Genomic DNA, 20,027 nt, shown 5'->3' on the forward strand with positions numbered 1-20,027 from the left:
AATATGTGAATTATTTAAAAAAAAACATACTAAAAAACAACAAAAACTTTAAATAAATAAAAAGTGAAAATAAAAAACTATAAAAACAAAAATAAAATTTAAAATTCAACAGATAAAATACAAAAAAAAATTTTAAAAAAAATGTGTTCTCGCACGCAGCCGGTAGGATTCGAACCTACGCTCCCAGAGGGAATCTGATTTCGAGTCAGACGCCTTAACCACTCGGCCACGACTGCTACAAGCGAAGCGAGGCGATTTTGCCATTTCAACGGCAAGGGTGGCAGAAAGCAATAAAGCGCTCGAAATTGCTGCGTAAAAATAAGTGCGCAATATTTTCACATTTCAATGTACTATATAACTATTAAACAAAGAAATCGACTATTATAGTATATGAAATATTGTAATTGCAAATTCTATGGATAACAAAAAAAAAATTAATTCAATTTATCGAAATTAGTATTAGCTTATATTATATTGTTTACAGACATCAATTGTAATTGTAATCAATTCAGACATGAATTATATTAATGTCCTCACATTTGCAAATAAATTAATAACATTTTGTTGATAAAGTTGGCAAAAGAAGAAAAGCGTACCCTCCTTATTTTTCTTCAACTTAATAACAATTTTAAAATTTAAATGAATTTTAAATTCAAGCTTTGCGTAAATACAATAATAATACATCGTATTGATCTATTTTTTATGTTTTAACTAGGCTAATCTAGTATGATATTTAATTTTACGAGCATTTAACTAACTATATTGAACTGTTGATATGGAAATCCTAACATCAAATACTACTATGAAGTCGTAGAGTTTGTAAATTTTAAATAATGCAATTTTCCAAACCATATCAGACTTAATTAATTAATTAATTAATAGTTAGTAACAACAACAAAACACACAAGCTAGTATCTTTCAGATATATATGCAGGTTCAGATAAATGACAAACTTTGAAATTTCAAAAAGTACTTAGATCAAAAATAATAAATAATTATAGAGCCATTTAAGCATTGTACATAGCACATGCCAGCCACCCGATTACCTAAAACACTCCTTCAAAACCCGTTTTTCCAAGCATTTATATGCTTGGGAAATTTGGGAAAAACAAGAAGAAAAAAACATCAGTATCGTATAATATCTTATAAATATTATAGTAAGTATAAAATAATAACTGTCTCGCCTAACAAATTTATACCGTAGGGTTATTTCAAGAAGAATTCTTCGACCAGAAAGGTTTTATAAACGTATCAAATAGGAACGGTCTCGCCTACTACTTATATAATAAATTGTTTCATTTTTTAAATAAATACCTATACTATTATATTAGTTAATTCATTCGAATTTTTGATGTGAAGATGCAAATATACCTTGCTTTGCTTTTGGGTATTTAAACAAAAGTGCGGATTTGAATAAATAATGAAACCATATTAATAGATACATTTCAATTTCAGCATCCACTGCCATATCTACGTTTGCCGCAAGATGTATAGATGAATGTGATGGCGGCTATCATCCAGAATGTGCATTCAATGGCAAATGTTATTATGTATTTGGCAATGTCTGCAGACTTAAATATTTTAACTGCATTTTAAAAAAAAGTAACAAATCACGTGGGTAACAAATAAATTAATTAATGTATACAGAGCTTATGATTTGCTTCGTTCTAGAATACCAACTTATCCACATGGGACACTGTGACATATATGTAGAAATACCATTATGTCGACATATTCTTCCCAACCGTAATTGAAGCTTAACTGTCTTGCTATTTTATTGGGAAAGCAAGGAAAGCAAGCAACGTGTAGAACGTCAAAGTCCAGCCAGCCCGATTCCTGCTGCCACCCTTCTCCATCCATAAACATTTTTGTACCAATCTCTGCTATATCAGCTATAAGATTTAGTCCACTTGAGACATTTCAATAAAAATTAAATTATAAAAATTTCTGTGACCTCACATAAGGCATCTGGGACTAAAATTTGGTGTCCCTAGGTCTTATAGTCTCCGAGATATAGGTGATTATACGAATGGAAATCGGGAACATCCCCATAGGGGGAAGTGGGGGGGAAAATCAAAAAAATAAAACAAACTCGTATAGAATACACACATAAGGCATCTTTGTGCAAAATTTGGTGTCTCTATCTTTTATAATCTCTGAGCTCCAGATGTTCAGACAGATAGACAGACATAGATCGACTCGTCTAGTCATGCTGATCAAGAATATATATACTTTGTGGAGTCTGCTAAGCCTCCTTTTTCAGCTCCCGCAAACCTAATATACTCTTGAACATTTCATGTACAGAGTATAAATAGCAGCACTCTGGCCGACGAGTATACCTAGAACAGAGCATCGTTGCAATCTCACCATTCCATATAGTAGTTCGATTAGATTTAAATACGAGTTAAAGTGTTTCCGGTCAATCATTTTATTGCAAGAGCAGCGTTATGCTTAGGACATTAGTTCCAGATGGAAATGTTGAATGTACGTATCGAATAGAAACGGTCTCGCCAACTATCGATATTATTTCAAATAAATACGTATCTCGTTATATTTAATTCTTTATTGGTATTTTGGATTTGAAGATGAAACTCTATCTAACACTGCTCTTGGGTATTTGCAGTTTTGTTAAAATGCTACAACATTATTAATCAAAAGATTTAAATTTCAGCTTCTAATGCCATTTCGATGATTGCCGCCAAGTGCAATGAAATTTGCCATCGTATTTATCGTCCAGTTTGTGGATTCAATGGGTCATGTTATAAAACTTTCGGAAATGAGTGCTTATTTGATAGTAAGACCTGTAAGGAAATAGAAGCAGGAAGGCCAGGTGGGTCTAAAATAAATAATTTGTATTTATAGAGTTTAAATGATTTTTTTTAAGGATACAAGCTTGTCTACAGATCAGAGTGTAGATCCCAAAACCTCCCGGTTTGTACAATGCCTATTTTTGGTTGATTGCGTTTCTTAAATGAACGTCCAAAGTAAAATTTGCATTTATTTACTTTGATGCTTAACCGATTTACTTCTTTCTTGGGAAAGCAAGAACATTAAATAAAATTTGAATAATAAATAAAGCATTTTCAACAAAAAAGATTTACTGAGATAGTCAGTGATATTTATAATTATTTCGATTAAAGATTTAGGAACTTGCTATTTTTTATTACAGCATGAAGCATATTCAATATATTTTGAAAGTTGTGAAGCGTGAAGCCTTTATGAATATGGTTCCTTTTTTAAGGATCTGACGGAGTTGTGAAGAGCAAGATAAGAAAACAGTGATCCACCGCTTCTGCGACTGCCCGGCCCCTTTTAGGATCAGACATCGGTTCTTAGGAGATGACATGGGCAGATATATACTTAGCTACCGCGCCTACCTAACCTAACCAGAGGATCAGTAACTATAATGGATAACAAGGTTGCTGTGCTTTTCGGTTGTGTAGAATAGTTATATAAATTGAAACACGAAAGGAATGCTCTTAAATACTCTGTACAAAAACAGACCAAAATTTTAAAAACTAAATTAATTGAATCAAATTAATATACTTAAAAGAAAGTAACACGTACACCGAGCCGTACAGTTTCAAAAGAATACATTTATATTATAGAAATCACTAATAGCGAGGTAGTGAGGTGAAAAACGAAAAACGTGTCGGAGGCATTAATAGACGTCATTGTACAGCTTTGTGTGAGGCTTTCTTATCTTTTAAGTTTAGTTTAAATTGTTATATTAAGTTTTAGATTATAATCGACAGTATTATTGTTGATATTCTGAATAAAAATAAAATAAACAAGAGAGAACGCTACAGTCGAGCAAGCCCGACAGTGTAATACCCTGTACCCAGGTAAACTTCCGTCACTGAGTTATATGCACCCATAGAAGCAGCAAAAAGAGGAAGAAGAAGAGCGAACTTGTTGCTGCAGTTTGGGGGGTTGTACTGGCGAGAATTCGTTTTGCTAATTACTTTTCTTAGAATTGACCGAATTGGATAAAATTTTGAACAACAGTAGACAATTATATATAAATTATGTGTGCAAAGTTTGGTTTAGGTAGCATTTGAAATGTGGACGCTATTGACGAAATTCTGTAGCGGGGGAAGGGGGGGAAAATTAAAAAAAAAAAAATAAACTCGTCCTTACTCGGACCTAGGAGAATCTGGATGCCAACTTTGGTTATTCTAGCTTTTATAGTTTCTGAGATCCTCGCGTTCATCCAGACGGACGGACAGACGGACGGACGGACGGACGGACGGACGGACGGACGGACGGACATGTCTAGATCGATTTCTCTCGTCATGCTGATCAAGAATATATATACTTTATGGGGTCGGAGATGCTTCCTTCTGTATGTTACATACTTTGCACAAACCTAATATACCCTGTTTACCCTACGGGTACAGGGTATAAAAATAAACTCGTCACTTCAAGGGATATGAGAGAATGTGGATACCACGTTTAGTTATTCTAACTACTTTCTGAGATCCTAGGTGTTATACAGACAGATAAACGGACAAGCAGACGGACATGGCTATAACTCCTCCCGTATCCGAAGCGTAGCGTTATTCTAAGAACATTAAAATACGTATCGAATAGGTAAGGCCTCGGGGTCATTAATAAATAAATGAATATTTATATCGTTTAAATGATTTGATTTTAATAGCCTGTACCCAAAGGTATAATAGTTACCCCTAGATTTAGACTCCTAGACCTTCCGTTTTGTCGAGTTTCATAGAGTTCCTTAAGAGAACGTCTAAAGTAATATTTGGTGCTTAACCGATTTCTTTCTTGTATTTTACTCTGTGCAATAAAAGTACAAGAGTATGTTAGGCTTGCTCGAGGTGAAAAATGTAACAGGCAGAAGGAGGCGTGGCAGCCCATAAAAAGTATATATATTCTAGTATATATACTTCGTATACACCAAACTTTGCACACTTTCGGGTACAGGGTAGTTCATTGTACAGATTGTTTTAATTTACATCCTGTGGCATACATTTATGAAGAATGTGTAATTCCCTGCCTAGAAATACTTGCAACATATCTATTTCAGCTTCTACCGCTCTCTACATAACTTTTTACTATATTGATACACGGAATACAGATGTGTATATTAAGGAGACATAGACCCAGATTGTAGAATTATTAAGCCCATCTTCTTGATTGTTGTCTTTAATGTCTTCTCCGTCGATTATGTCATCAGAAAGTTGAGTGTCGACGTCTATATAATATTATAATAATAATATAATATTTTGTAAATAAATCGGGGTATATTTCAACAAGTAGGTTAAGAATATCAATCCTAGAGAAGAGAACCAGAGAACAACAGAACATATGTCTGTTCCTTTAAAAATAATGACGTTATGTTGGATATGTTAGATATTCCTACATTCCATCATTACATAAAACAGTCTAAAACGGAATGTTCTTTGGAAATAAGTAGATAAATAAATATTTCAGATATAAGAAAATATTGGCGAATTACAAAATCTGCAATGGAAATTAATTAGTTATTGGAACTGTCCCGTAATATTTGTATTAAACAACAATAGTATTTAGAAAAGGTACTCGTATCTAAATGGATCGTTAGAAGTTATGTAGCATAAAATTACAATTTCAAAGTTTTTCATTTGAAACTTGTGTAAAACGCGTATTATAGTCGAATAGCTTGCTTGGATAAAATGACGAAATTGCTATTTGGATTGCTCTTGGGTTTGTATGAATATTATTTAAATGTGTTCTATTAGTCAATCTGTTTCAAATACTTCCAGTTTTTTCAGCTATCTTCACTGTTGACGCTCAATGCAAAAGAGTTTGTCCTTTATTTCTCAATCCATCGTGTGGTTTCAACAAATCATGTTATTCTACCTTTGATAATGCTTGCAAATTACAATTTATGAACTGTAATCTTAGGGTATCCGACAAGCCAAGTGGGTAGTAAATAATTTAATCAACCCAAGTTTATAACATTTGTATTTTCACAGGATTTAAGCTGATTTCAAGCGGGCCATGTAAACCTTCTCAACAGCCAGCCTGTACCTGAATTCCAATAATATTTTGCATGTGTAACTGAGCTCTGATGCTCAACAGCTATTAATAATAAATAATAAACATACATATGTAAAAAAGTTATTGTATAGATGTTAAAAGTACACGAAAGATTTACACTTAGACAGAGAAGTTTTGGCAGGGTCTAACAATATTTGGAACGTTGATTGATACACATTAGTTTTTTTTAACTATGCAAAAAACTAGACGCACTATCATCTCTAAAGTTCTGTAATTATAAGATTAAGTGTTATATTGCAATTCACCTATATTTCAATATAAGGGACATAAGCAATTGTGCCATGCGAGCAGCATCATATTTCTTGACATTGTGTACACTTTTTGTGGCTCAATGTCGCATTGGTTGAGTTATCGGTTATCGGAAAAATTGCAATATTTTAAATGAATTAACTCAAAGCTATTTACAATTAATAGAAGTCAGCTTTCTAGCTTTTGAATCCCCTCTTAAATTCACAATAAATCCACCCCTAAGAAAAGAATCAAAAACAGCAAATCCATAACCTTCCTTTTCAATCCTTGGAGTTAATATTTATTCCATAACCTCTTCAGTGCCCATTTACACTGTTCAAGAAAACTGTAGTCAACATTTTAGCTTTCTAGCTCTTAAGTGTCCTCTTAAATCCCTAATAAATCTGGACCAAAACCAATTTTCAAATGCCAATGAATGCAGTTTGGTTTTCTTTTCTAAGAAAATGTTATAAAGAATAATAAGAACATAATTTAATTTTAATCTTCTTTAACATATAAAGAACTTAAAATTACTTAAAAGAAATTAAAATTACATATAAACTTGGGTCTGTGTGGCCTTCAGCTAATAAATAACATAGATACGAGTATTTAGGGATATAGAGCTGATATTACTGATATTATTGTTGTGCTTTTTAAACGCTCCCAATTCGTCCTGCCCTTTTTATGGCTTCGGTTAGGTCCTTGATTATATTTGACTACCCACTCTCGTCCTCCATTCTTCAGCAACAACAACAATAGGTGCAGGTAGCGCTTGGGCAGAGGTTACAGAGATGGATATAACTTCCTTGAAAATCGGCATACCATAATTAAACTTAAATTACGGGAGTTATCGAAAACAACTAATAGTGTGGGAAAGGAGGAACTCCCATCCTCCTTAAATGCAAATTTTGTGCGTATTCATATGCTTCCGAGATATAGGCGATTATACAAGCTGCATTTCCGAAAATTCCCCATAGGGAAAAGTGGGGGAAAATAAAAAATAAATAAAACAAACTTGTACAGCGTACACACATAAGGCATCTTTGTGCAAAATTTGGTGTATCTAGCTCTTACAGTCTCTGTGATCTAGGGGATCATACGGACGGACAGACAGAACAAACTAAACAGTGACTGTCAAACAAATGAAAATGAAATAAGACAGAAAACGATGGTTGATCGCGTTGACGAATCGCCACGAAACTTCTCAGGTGCACTTATTTGCCACAAAATTTGATCAAAATCGGTTGAGCCGGTTCGGAGTCTATAGGGAATATACATAGATACATACATACACACATACTTTCATTTTTATATATATAGACATTTGAAATAATAAACATGCTATTTTCACAATCAAAATCATAAACACCGAGAATATGTGGTCAAATATTCTTCTTGCTCGTGATTTCTTAGCTCACCAGCACTGACCAGGCCCATTAGCTTTGAATGCGTGCCTGTGCATTTTTTGGTTATTTTTGTTGCCCTTTTTGTTTTTGTTTGTTTTGTTTGTCGCCATAAATTCGTGTTCAAATTTTTTAATGATGTCACCTCGTTGTGTGCACGTCAGACGTCGCATTTTTTGACGCAATCGTGTGTCGGCATTTTGGGGTTAAGTTCTTGTCACAGAAAAAGGACGGGGATTTACGAGCGGTTGCGACTGTTTTAGGTTATAAGCAAAAGCAGTGCAATCATTATTGTGCAACGACCAATATCTATACATATATGCTAAAACCACATGGCATTTGCAGCCAACCAATTGACCCGCATCTGCCCCGGCATCTCAAGTGATTATTACAACAGCACAACAAAAGCTAGACCAGATCGTGCCACAGCGATCATTGACAGAGTCGGCGGCACACGTAGGCGCTGTTGTTGTTGTTGTTGTTGCTGCTGTTTCTATTACGTCTGACTCAGAATCATTTGATGGATTGCAGCTGTGGCACACGGCAGGGCCTCGAGTTGCCTCCACGAGCAGTATTGGTACTCGTATGTCTAAATTAGAAACATGGGAGATATTTTTAAATTCTAAAATAGAATTGAAGTTGCATGTGGTTGTGAATTCATGAGTTTCGGACACATTTTGCTTTAATTAAAATTTCAATATAGCCGAGTGATTTATGCGTTAGGTGATTGAAATATTTATGTGGAATTTGTCATTAAGTATCAAATAATCTTCAATTTTATTGCAGCATCTCATCAATACGAGCTACTTAGGACTTAATTAGAATATACGAGTATATGGAATGTATATGAAAATGTTCTGAACAAACAGAGCATTGCGAATCGGCTGCAGTTGGCTGAGCACATACGTATACATCTAAATATATATATATATATATATATATTTATATGCAGATGTACTTAGGTGTAAGCGAAAGACAAACATAATTTTATATTACTCATACGCCATGTAGGTCGTCATAAAGCGCATGAAAAAATAATTTGAGATGATGTTAAAACAATTAAATACTAATTGTGTAATGCATAAACACGAACTGTGAAAAGAAGCACAATTTTTAATTAATCCCCAATTAATTCGACCTTCAAATCAATTACCATAATTTGCAAATTTTCTCAATTTTCTCTTCCCTCAGTAGCTTTTATAATTTTAAGTTAATCTTAAATAAAATGTCCCTTGTACGAATTCCAAAAAAATACAACAAAATTGTAAAACAATTTGTACAAACTTGAAGCAATGCTTTTGAACCATTTCTTAAGGAAGCATCCAAGTGAATGGAAGTTTGCAAAGCCATTCTATTTCATTTAAAATTTACAAATCATAAGAGAAACAAAAAGAAGAGCTTTTAGCAATTTTTCTAAAACAGCCTACAATGTACAAACATTTTTCACCATAATTTTATGAAATTTTAAAATTTTAATTATTTGTAAATGTATTTTAAATTTTTATCTTTTCAACGACTTTTTAAATGTTGGATCATCTTTGGTGTCTATTTATTTGACTGGCTGTCCGTTTAAAGGTTTCAATATCATGATGATATCAACACATTGCACAGACGATTCTCTGAAGTCTAAGTTTAAATTAAATTCTAAATTAATAACCATTAGGTTAGGTTACTGTACTGCCCTGAATATTGGCAGATGCATTCAACGTATTGTGCTTTCTTTTTATGGCCAAATACATACGGAACCCAATAAGCCAAATATGAATAGTGGTTGATGAATAAAATTCAATTCGGTTTAAATTCGATAAAATGTTGAAATCACGAGATAACCAACTAACAGGCATTTGAAAAGTTTTGCACAAAATGTTACAGAGTTTTAATATTTTAATTTAATATTTTCTATTTTTTTAACCTTCGATATGTGGAACAGTTTGGAAAAGTTATGTTTACTTTGGGATGCTTATGGTAGGGACGGGCTTTTAAACAATAATTCATATGAGATGATATTTTAAAATATATTCTTTTTATCAAAAATGAATCAAACCCCTGCTGGAATTGAAAGCAACTACAAGTATTACAACATAAATTTTCACTCTCGATAATGTAAAACTTAAATTCTTTTCACAATTTTTAAATCAAAAACTCTAATTTAAAATATATTCTTTTCGTCAAAAATACATCAAACCTCTGCTAGAATTACAACATAAATTTTCACTCTCTAAAATGTAAAACTTAAATTCTTTTCACAATTTATAAATCAAAAACTCTCATTTCTAATTTAAAATTCTTTTTATCAAATATGAATCAAAACCCTAAATTGTCACTCCCGAAAATGTAAAACTAAAATTCTTTTTACAATTTATAAATCAAAATCTCTAATTTCCATTTCTACCGCCCAAGTACTTGGTGTCCTTAGCTTCCTGTTGAACGTCCTTGAACTTGTCAGGCAGCGTTTTTGGCAGGAGGTCTCTCCCCACGCACCTAGGGATAACATAAGGATAACAACTTAACTACATCGCCATGGTTACGAGTGCCGTTACATTTTTCGCATTGTTGGTAAGCGTTTGGGGCGCGAAATCGAAAGTTCTCCTATTATTATTTTTTTCTTGACTAGAAATGTTGGGATTGAACAGAAAATTTTGCTAGACTTGTTGTTGTTGTTGTTGTTTTTGTTGTGCCAGGTCGCTTGGTAAAGTTGTTGTTATTTGGGTGTGTATGTGTGTGCGTGTGTGTGTTTGTGACACACTTTTGAGGCGCAGACACTGTCGCTGATGTTGTTTTTGTTGTTGCTGGTTGCATTCGAGCAACTAATAACAAAAACGCGTCGCCGCGCCCAATCGACGACACAAACAAACAAACACACACACACGCACCCAAAACTTGTCATTGTTCTGAATGTTGTTGTTGCTGCTGTTATTGTCTTATTACTTGGTTTGCCAAAATAGTAGTCTGTGCTTTGACACGCATACTGGCCAAAAAAAGAAAATAGAAATGATTAAAATAACGGCCATATATTTGTGAATATCAATGAACATTATTTGTCATAAACTTACGCCCTTAGTCTTAAGATTTATGAATATTCATTCTATCAGCACGTTTTAATTAAATTTTATTGATTTGCCATAAGCTGACAAAAACAAAAGAAAAACAACCAACAAAAAAAAACATGAATGGTCTTTCCCACATTTCCATAAATACAATATATATATATATATATTTCTTTTCATTTTCCAAACATTTTTAAGTAAACATTAAAAACTATAAAACGGCTGCTGTTCCGAATAAAACAATTCAAAAAAGAGAGCACAAATTTTTATACATTTCTTGATCTTTATACAAATGTACATACGTTTCCATATATGTTGCTGAATGGGAAAACAATACACTGATTATTAATCTCGAATTCTCTGTGGAATTTGCCAAGTCGGCTACATTTCACTAATTTTGAAATAACCAGTAAGATGTCAGAATATAAAGGAAACCAATATATAAAGAGAATTGTTTATACTGCGTCTGATTTCTGAGTTTATCGTTCCTATGAAAGGTATATGAAATAGAAACATCAGCATATGATTAGAAATGTGTTCACTTAAAAGTTATTTTTCCACCGATCGCCCCTATGATACTTACGCCTATATATGGTTTGAAATAAACGTGTTCTGAGTAATGTTCTGAACATGTCATATTTGTATATATACATATAACATTTGATGTTTGGACTCTACACCTAGGGCATAAAAAGCAATCAAAAACAATTTTAAATTAACAATTAGCTTCCTTACTTATAGAAACACTTGTTTAAAGCATTTAGAATAATAATAGAATAATAAAAAAAAAACACCTTTGAAATATATTTCTCGACGCCTTGAAAATTGCAAGTTCTAAGAAATAAATAGAACCAAAAGTTTTTTAAAATTTGATATTTAGGCAAAAATTAACTGTTTAAAAAACTAAACTAAACTTTTGAAAACTTTCTTTCGCCAAAAATATTTAATTCATGAACAGGAACACCTTAATTTCCAAGCTAAATAAAGTTTCAGGCTCCAATGAGCTGCAATATCTTAAAGATTTACAAATAAAAAAATAAAAAAAATTGAGCAAGAGCGGTATAAGCCTAAGAACATCAAAGAACTTTTTCTTTGATTGAGGAACGTTCACAAAAATTATCCAGAATGTTTTGCCTTTTTATTGAATACGCATTTTATGCTGTACGATAACTCACATGTATTTTACTCATTATGTTGTTTGTATGATATTTGGCAAAATTATCTTCCCATTTGCATTTGGCGCTCTATGAAATGCAATTTGTTTTCACATAAGCAATGCCATTTTAATATCGAAGTTCACATACGTAATATTTATTTACATATATGCAAATAATTTTCCGATTCATTTTTACAACTTCACAAACACACAGAGACACCAACGGACACAACACTAAGGAAAGCGCACGACTTTTTATCTTTTTTGTTCGATTGGGCGGGCTGTCGACCGAACGCGCTCAGTGCAAGTTCTGTTATAAATAAAAATTCCGCGCTGCACGGCCGACACAGCCGGCAGAGGCGTTCGATTCAAATCAGTCAGTCAGACAGCCAGGCAAGCAAGCAGGCAGGCAGGCAGTCCGTCAGTCAGTCCATCCAAAGAAATCAAAGAAATGAGAGAGCGAGAGAGCGTGTATCATGTAAATGAAAATTTGCAACGGTTCCAAGCGGTTCCGTGCACCAAATGCGCGCTCCCATTTTTTATTTATAAACAAACCAAGTGTGGAACCCAAGTGCGCCACATGGGTGGGCAACATGTTGTGGACTGCAATGTTGCCGACGTCGATGTCGATGTTGATAAGCCCTAGAGAACTCGAAATGCTTTCAACAATTTATGTGCTTGACTGCATGAAGGGGAAGTTAAAGTTCAAAGGCGCACTCAATTTTCATTTTGTGCCCTGCAAACATTTTCTATTGTGTTTTCTTTTTGGTATAGTATACATTACATTAAATACGTCAAATCTGCTCCGAATACTACTGATGGATGATAGCTAAAATGCGAATGTCGATCTATTTCGTTATCAAAAAATGTTTGAATCAATCTTTAGAGCTATTGCCAAATATTTTTTGTCTACTTTTTACTTGATCTATAATTGACTTGTTTGAAGTCTTCTTTATTACATCAAAGGGTATGGGAAAAGTTGTATTCATCTGTTTTTATTGAAAAGTTATGTTACTGAATACAAATACTAGTTAATCAAAATAGCAGAAGCCAACGTGTTAATATAAGTAACCAAATTTAGCCACAATTTCAAATTACAATTAGAAAACAGTCTTAGAACTGAGCTGAAGAATGATTATTTGAAGTCTTTAAAGATGTTCGACTCATAAAATAATTTCATGCAGCCATGACATATTTGCAAATACAAGTGTCTTTTTTTTAGTTCTTCCTCAAGTAGCTCCAGTTATAAAGTAGCTCCAAAATATAAACATTTGAAGATTGAAACTAACTTATTTTATATAATAATATCTTTAGACAAGCAACATTTAAAGCTAGTCTCAAAAGTATTAATTGTAATAAAATATAATTTCTGATCAATTTGACCAGGAATATTTGGTAAACCCCAATTAGAAAATAGAGAAAATCCGAAAAGTTTGTCTGGCAATCTTAACTTCGGAGAAAAAAAAAATTCAACCAGTTTCCACAAATTTCCAAATTTTGTGTTTCTAATGTTGCAGAAATGTTTTGAGAATTTTTAGGGCTACTTTATCGAGAACACAAGTCACCCATCCACCTCTGTTTATGACTATAACAACTTAACTTAAAACTTATATATTGACAGGAGTCGATTGAGGCTATAAAAGGTCATTTGCTGAATGAAATAATGCCAACCCGGTCGACGCTCATGACAGTTGTTTATAAAATTCGCTGGCAACAATAAAGATTTTTAATAAAAATAGTGTTTTTTTAACCAGGCCGGAGCAAGTTTGATCTGATGGTATGTCGACTGGCATTGAAGTTGTTTGCCTATCTGTCTGTTGCTTTAGCTTTTCTAGCATAAACAAAAAACCTCATTTAGTTTATAGTATGTACATACCCAATCATATAATGTATAGAGATTCATGGCGCCTATAGCTTTCTCCTATGATATATGCCATCAATAGAAACGATATGTGTTTTATTTTGAAACGCACTTGAAGTCAGCATCGCATTTGAAAAGTACTCGAAGTCACTTGAACTTTCCAGCAGAACTTGTTAAGAAACTTGTCGAGTTGCGTTTTTAAAGGATTTGTTGGAAGGGAGCTTTATTTCCTTCCACTATTTGCATTCGCTGGCAGAAACTTGGCCGCATTTGTTTCATGTTCTGAAAACCTTCACCATTGACCAGCTAATACATATAGTATGTAGATATTTAGAACGAAGAGTCGTCCGACCCGATTTGAAGGCAACACTTGCTGCTGTCAATTTTATTTATTATTTTGATTTCGTTTTGTTTTTTGTAAGAAACGCCCGAGTCAGCTTGTTTTGAATGCGATTTTCTTTGCTATACACACACACACGCATACACATACAGAAAGTATACACTAACAAATTTTGCAGGTTATGTAGACGCGGCAAGTTTACGTAAAGTTGAAAAAAAAAATACAATAAATTTCCTTCTTGGGGGATAACTTTCGAATGCACTTTTCTAAACTATGTATAAACTAACTAGAGACACACACGAGGGAACAACAATTGCAAGTCCTGCAGTTAGGCAGCCATTTTGTTTCTATCCTCGCGCCGCTTTAACAAAATAAATAGTTCAGTTAAATTGTGTGCACAAAAGTGCACTGCAACCACAAATTTTAAACAAAAGCAGTTGCACGTAACGGCGCGCTTAATGCAACTGAATAGATCGGCCGGCGAGCAACGGCACGACAGAGAGCGCCTATAGTCTTTATTTTTGGCTTCCGAAGAGAGTAGAAAAGACAAAGAGAGGGCGAGAGAGAGAGAGGGAAAAGAACCGTAAAACCATGCACTCTTTGGAGCAGCAACAACAAACAAACAAAATATACAAAAGGCGACATGTTTTAAAAATACACAATCGTAAACAAAACTGTGGGTTAGTATTTAGTTTTGGAGGGGGAGTCGCCCCCAAAAGAAAACACACATAGGCCGAGCAAAGCGAAAGAAATTTCCGGTAATTTTCACATCGTGCTCACATAAATAAGTCGTTGTGCTCCGGTATGATTCTCGATCTCATCTACAACCTTTTCTGAAAAGTCTGGGAAAAATTGTTGTGTCAAGACCTACAAATGTTTGTTATGCAGTTCGGGAACATATATTTTAGATACACTTTATTTCTAAATCATCATCATAATATGACGTTGCCCAACAGCATGAAAGCAAATGACAAATATTTTTACAAGTGGCATAAACTTGCCTGCAGTCAGCAATAATTATGCCTTACAAGATATATGTATTCCCATAGAAATTTCTTTGATGCATACGCGAATTAGCTTCCTATACATATGTATATTAAATAACTAAACTATTCATAAACAACAGAGAATGTTGCAACCGAGCATGTCCGATAGATAAATACCCTCTACTTAAAAGCACATGCTAATACTGAAGTAAAATTGTTTCTCTAATAACTTTTGTTAGGATTAACTAATTTGCATGAAACGGATAAAAAAAAAGGAAGAGAATTGCATCGAAAGAATTAGGAATTACTTTTGAATGAAGTTTACAAAGTTTCAAATACGTAGCCTCGGAATTGTATTATCAAATAAAATAGTTTCGATTTGTCAAGGAACATGTCTAGCTTCTATAGCTATAATTATACAAAGTTTATTATTCCCTGTACCCAAAGGATAAAAGGTTATACAAGTTTTAGTGGAATGACTGTATCGGGGAAAAGGGTAGGTACAGGGTCTTCAAAAGCTAACCTGACATAACCTTAAAGAACTTTTTTTGGTAATTTTTTTTTTTTTAATTTTTTCCTACAAGTATGTATTTATTTGGAATTGGGTTCTGAATTGAATTAGTTATTAAATCAGGCAGCTACGCTGCTATTATGAAGCGATGTCTTTGAATGTAGAACTTTAATCACCAAAGTCAAGATCTAATGAAAACGTTGATATATACGAAACGTTCGACTTCCTAGTTTAATTGAAAACTCCAAGTAGCGGACTTCTTAGAAAATGTATTTTTAAAAATCTGCGCCAGAAATATTTTTTTACTAAAGCAACCTTTGGGTATACTTCAAATAAGCAGCAGTTTTTTAATTTTAGTAAAAAATTAGCTGTAAAATATTTATTTATTAGTGGCCATTTAATTTCTAACAAATCGGTATAAAATGTAATAATATTCGTGTAAATATCAATTTATACACAATTAACAATTGCTATAAGTTTTAGTTTCGTTTATGGTTTTTAATAAATTGGGATTCGTCCAAAAATATGTCTAAAAATATATATGTATAATTTTTTATTTACATGCATTGTAAAATTCTTTCGAAACATTTGTATTGTCATCTCGATGTGTAAATTTGGCAATTCAGATCTAATATCGTCTTTAGCTTACAACCGATTCGTTTCAAAATGCAGTCGGATCAATAATTTGTGCGTTTTTCGTTTTGTAATTTTCTACAAAAGTATTAATCACAAATAATAATTCCCACGACAAACAATACCATTTTTTTAAAAGGTAAATTGAATATCGCTGGTCATTCGAGAATTTTGTTTCGTTTTCAAACATAAAGTCAATTGGTTAGCGATTTAAATCGATGTGTAGTAAGGACATTTCATATACTATATGCTCGTTGATAGAAATGTGTTAGTCAGCACGACTTGAGCCCCCGCCCTCCTTCTGCTTGAACTTGGTGGAGTATTTGTAGAAATCGGACATTTCGAAGGGCTTGGTAATCTCTTTGTAGGGCTGAAATGTGGCCTGTTGGACAACGGTCATATTTTTGGGGGACTCGATGCGTATATCGGGCGATAGGCTCGCACTGGCAACAACCAAGGGTGGCGACACCAGAGCGGTTTGTAAGGCACTGTTACTATTGTTGTTATTGCTGTTGTTGTTGTGGTGCTGGGCTGGGGGTGGTCTGGGCGGCGGTGTTGGCTGCTGTGTTTGATTTGGTTTGGGTGGCAGAACTCGAAAAAGCGGTATATCTAGTGGTTCCAGGGCATACGAAGCCGAAATGCCCACCGTTTGCTCCATGGCATTCAAATAGGATGTGGACTGACTGAGCTTTGCGTAACGCTCGTCCGAGTGCTGTAGAGTTTTGGAGCTGCTCACGGCCGCATAGCCTGTACTGGGGGGATATTGGTGTGTGCTGCGTTGCGCCGACATGGAATAATGGCGGCCTGAGACGGACATCGATTGCGAGGATAATTTAGCGCGCGGCTTACTGCTGCCGGGGGCGCCCCCCACATTGCTGTTGGTGGTCGCCTCCATTTGGCGTATGACGACGGGTCCATCAAGTGAGGACTCTAGCCATTGCTTCGGCTTGGGTTTCTTTTCTATGGTGTTGGCCATGCTGCTGAGGCTTGTCGAGGGCGCCGTATTGAGCGAGGAGAGCGAGATCTCGTCCAATGGCTTGGCCTTGCTGGGATAACGAGGCAGTGGCGGTGCCAGCATGTCGCTGGAATGCGACTTCGTATCACCCAGACCCGACAGATTTGGCTGTGGGGGCGTTAGCGGTGGTATATGCGATTGGGAACGCCAACGAAATTGTTGTTGGTCCGCATCCATGGACATGTAGCTGGGTGCCAACGAGATCGCATCCAATTGACGCTGATGCTGTTGATGCTGCAACGAGGGCTGCAGCTCATAGCTGATGGCGCTGGGGGAGCCCAGTGGGGAGACATACTTCTTGATATTCTGACTCGACTTGATGAAGCCGCCCTCGCTGTAGCTCTGATGTGTGGGCGACAGATAATACTTGTCGCACTGCACAATAATCGGCTGTTGTTGCGGCGCCACGTGCTGCTGTCGCAATGTTGCCACATTCGCCGAATTGGCCGATATTAGAGAGATTATATCCGGATGCTTACGATTCGATTGCACGGGCGACGATTGCTGCTGCTGGTGTTGCTGTTGTTGTGGCTGTGGCGCAAAACCGCTGGGCCCTAGCTGAGGCATATACAGCTCCGCTCCTTGATGAGGCATTGCCGACAACTGCTGCTGTTGCCGCTGCAGCATGTACTGCATTTGGGCGGGTCGTTTCTTCAGCGCGCTCTTCACGTGCGGCTGCTGCTGGGACTGCTGTTGGGCCACGCCTATGACCAGCATATCGCCCGCTGCTGGCTGATAGTTGTCGTATTCGGAGCTGCGATTCGAATGGGTTTCCGAGTAACGATTGTTGTTGTTGTTGTTGTTATTGCTATTGGATGTGGTGCTGCCGGTAATGCTCAGCGGCTGACTGTCACGACTTGTGGTGCTCTGTTTGCGTCGCAATATGCCGCCACTTTCCTTGGCCAGCGCCTGCAACTGCTGCTCGTGCTTGTACTGCTGGGCCAACTGGGCGAAGAACTCATTGATGGTCATGTGCTCGTAGTTGCCTTGCATTATGGAGGTCTCCTGTTTTTGGATTTGCTGCAACAACCAACTCTTTTCACTCAAACGCTGCTCCAGCGCCAGCTTGCGTGCCTCCAAGGAATCCCGTTTCGCCTTCAATTCATCCTCATTGCTGCTGCTGTTGTTGTTGTTGTTGTTGTTATGGTTGTTGTTTATGGTTGCAATACTGTTGCTGCTTGAATGGCTGGGATTGTTATTCAGTCGGTTGCTTGATTGTTGCTGCTGCTGCGCCTGCTGTTGATGTTGCTGTTCCTCATCTTTAAGACTGGCCATGTTTCTGCTTCTGGGCGCTTTCAATTGCATGGCAAGCTCCGGGGTTGGATTGGTGGGTGTTGGTAGGAGTGGGCGTAGGAGTGCGCTCTTTACATCTGTCTCTCGCACTCTGTCTCAGTGTCTCTAGCACTCTGGCTTTTTAATGTTTGTGTGTTTCGATCCTAAAAAGACATAAGGCAGTCTTTGATCAGTCTCGCCGCCTTTTCTCATTCATTCATTCATTCACTTATGCAATTGTTTTGTGTTTTGTTTTGGTTTTAGTTGAGAGTTAGATGGTTTATTTTGTAATTTGGTTTTTAATGAGACGTGCACTATTTGTATTAGACTTTGCTGTTGTTGTTTCTTTCAATAAATTTGTATATGTGTATGTACAGTTACTTTTTTTGTTCTTTACTGTTTTATCACGCACCACAACCACCAAAAGAATTAATGCGACGTTGCACGAATGAGAGTGGCCAATAGCAATGCGACCAAGAAGTAATGCCCAGCTTAGATTAGGGCTAAAAAGGCCCGGCAACCAACACCACCCCACAGAGAGATTCCACAGCATGGCCTGCTAAGATATTTTCATTTTTTTTTTTTTGATAGTACAAGAGATATACCAAATAGAAACAGACACAGAATGTACGATCGAAACAAGAACCACTCTACAAACGCTCTAAATTAATGGTCAGACATGCAAATAATTTGCACACAAGCTTGTAAACTAATTCCCAAATATGTTTGTTGTAGAGAACTTCATTCAATTGTTAATTTCTTATTGAATTTAATTGAAAAAACTTTGTTTTCATGACATATTTGTGAAAATCGAAAAGTTTGTGTACAAATTATTTGCCCATCGGACCATAGCTTAAGCTTACAACCAAAAAACAAACAAATGTGAGAAAAAAAATGCATAATTTAAAATTATTGATCAGTTTTTGATGCCCACAACAAGAAATACAAATACAATAGCGGAAACTCACCAACAATTCTCAATGATGATGAGACAACACAGCCGCTGATTCTAGGGCTGCCGCTGCTGCTTCTGCTCTCTGCCACTTTGGCTGGTATTTCCGTAATGTTTACCAAACAATTGCCAAATGACGCACTGCTCGTGCTTGAAAAGCAATAAGAAATGCTTAGCAAAGCGGCCAAAACACACCTTGTGTCTTGTTTTTAACTGCCGCTGCTTCTGCTGCTGTCGCTGCCTCTGCCGCTGCGGCGCTGCTCTGAAATGCGGTCGTCACTGTACACTCGAGAGGCTCTCAAACACAAAAAAAAAGCGTCACTGGCCGCAGCGTCGTTGTTGTTACTATGTTGTTAATTAAACAGCCGAACGATGCTTTATCTATGCACACACACGTTATACGACACTTAAGTTATGTACAGCACTTGTTTAAATAAATAAAAAACTGAGCAAATGAAATGTGAAACAATTTAAGAGTTAAATGCACGATGCGCCTACATAATGCAAGCGACAAACAACACACACGCAAAGCCAGTGTCAGTGTTGATCAACGACAGAGA

The 20,027-nt window shown here is 35.7% G+C and overlaps 3 protein-coding genes, 2 long non-coding RNA genes and 1 other non-coding gene across 7 annotated transcripts in view; 3 read left to right on the forward strand and 3 right to left on the reverse strand.

Annotated features, from left to right (window-relative positions):
• The window catches only part of LOC115632904 (pericentrin), a 45,190-nt gene extending 31,326 nt beyond the window's left edge, over positions 1 to 13,864 (reverse strand). The window contains exon 1 of the mRNA XM_030530196.1: positions 13,774 to 13,864. Within this exon, the coding sequence (XP_030386056.1) occupies positions 13,774 to 13,800 (27 nt within the window). The 5' untranslated portion in view covers positions 13,801 to 13,864. The remainder of the gene's footprint in view (positions 1 to 13,773) is intronic.
• Positions 155 to 236, reverse strand: Trnas-cga. Its single transcript has one exon. It is a non-coding gene; the product is annotated as a tRNA-Ser (tRNA).
• Positions 1,368 to 1,944, forward strand: LOC115632905. The gene is made up of 3 exons (XR_003996306.1): positions 1,368 to 1,401; positions 1,456 to 1,614; positions 1,672 to 1,944. It is a non-coding gene; the product is annotated as an uncharacterized LOC115632905 (long non-coding RNA).
• Positions 2,552 to 3,094, forward strand: LOC115632903 (turripeptide Gsg9.2-like). Its single transcript, XM_030530194.1, has 3 exons — positions 2,552 to 2,613; positions 2,672 to 2,830; positions 2,885 to 3,094. Exons 1-3 carry the CDS (start codon positions 2,586 to 2,588, stop codon positions 2,956 to 2,958), a joined length of 261 nt encoding a protein of 86 aa, XP_030386054.1. The 5' UTR covers positions 2,552 to 2,585; the 3' UTR covers positions 2,959 to 3,094.
• On the forward strand, positions 5,821 to 6,126 carry LOC115632906. The gene is made up of 2 exons (XR_003996307.1): positions 5,821 to 5,924; positions 5,979 to 6,126. It is a non-coding gene; the product is annotated as an uncharacterized LOC115632906 (long non-coding RNA).
• A 2,219-nt stretch (positions 13,865 to 16,083) lies between the features above and the next one.
• LOC115632902 (integrator complex subunit 3 homolog) lies at positions 16,084 to 19,963 on the reverse strand. Of its 2 annotated transcripts, none has more exons than XM_030530192.1 (2): positions 19,484 to 19,963; positions 16,084 to 18,679 (listed from the first exon to the last, which is right to left on the reverse strand). In XM_030530192.1, exon 2 carries the CDS (start codon positions 18,546 to 18,548, stop codon positions 16,497 to 16,499), a length of 2,052 nt encoding a protein of 683 aa, XP_030386052.1. In that variant the 5' UTR covers positions 18,549 to 18,679; positions 19,484 to 19,963; the 3' UTR covers positions 16,084 to 16,496. The 2 variants fall into 2 exon arrangements, with proteins under 2 accessions (XP_030386052.1, XP_030386053.1); XM_030530193.1 differs by lacking the exon at positions 19,484 to 19,963 and adding an exon at positions 18,928 to 19,066.
• Positions 19,964 to 20,027: the final 64 nt, after the last annotated feature.

Source organism: Scaptodrosophila lebanonensis, unplaced genomic scaffold (genome assembly GCF_003285725.1).
Source record: "Scaptodrosophila lebanonensis strain 11010-0011.00,11010-0021.00 unplaced genomic scaffold, SlebRS2 tig00001415-arrow-pilon, whole genome shotgun sequence".
Taxonomy (NCBI): domain Eukaryota; kingdom Metazoa; phylum Arthropoda; class Insecta; order Diptera; family Drosophilidae; genus Scaptodrosophila; species Scaptodrosophila lebanonensis.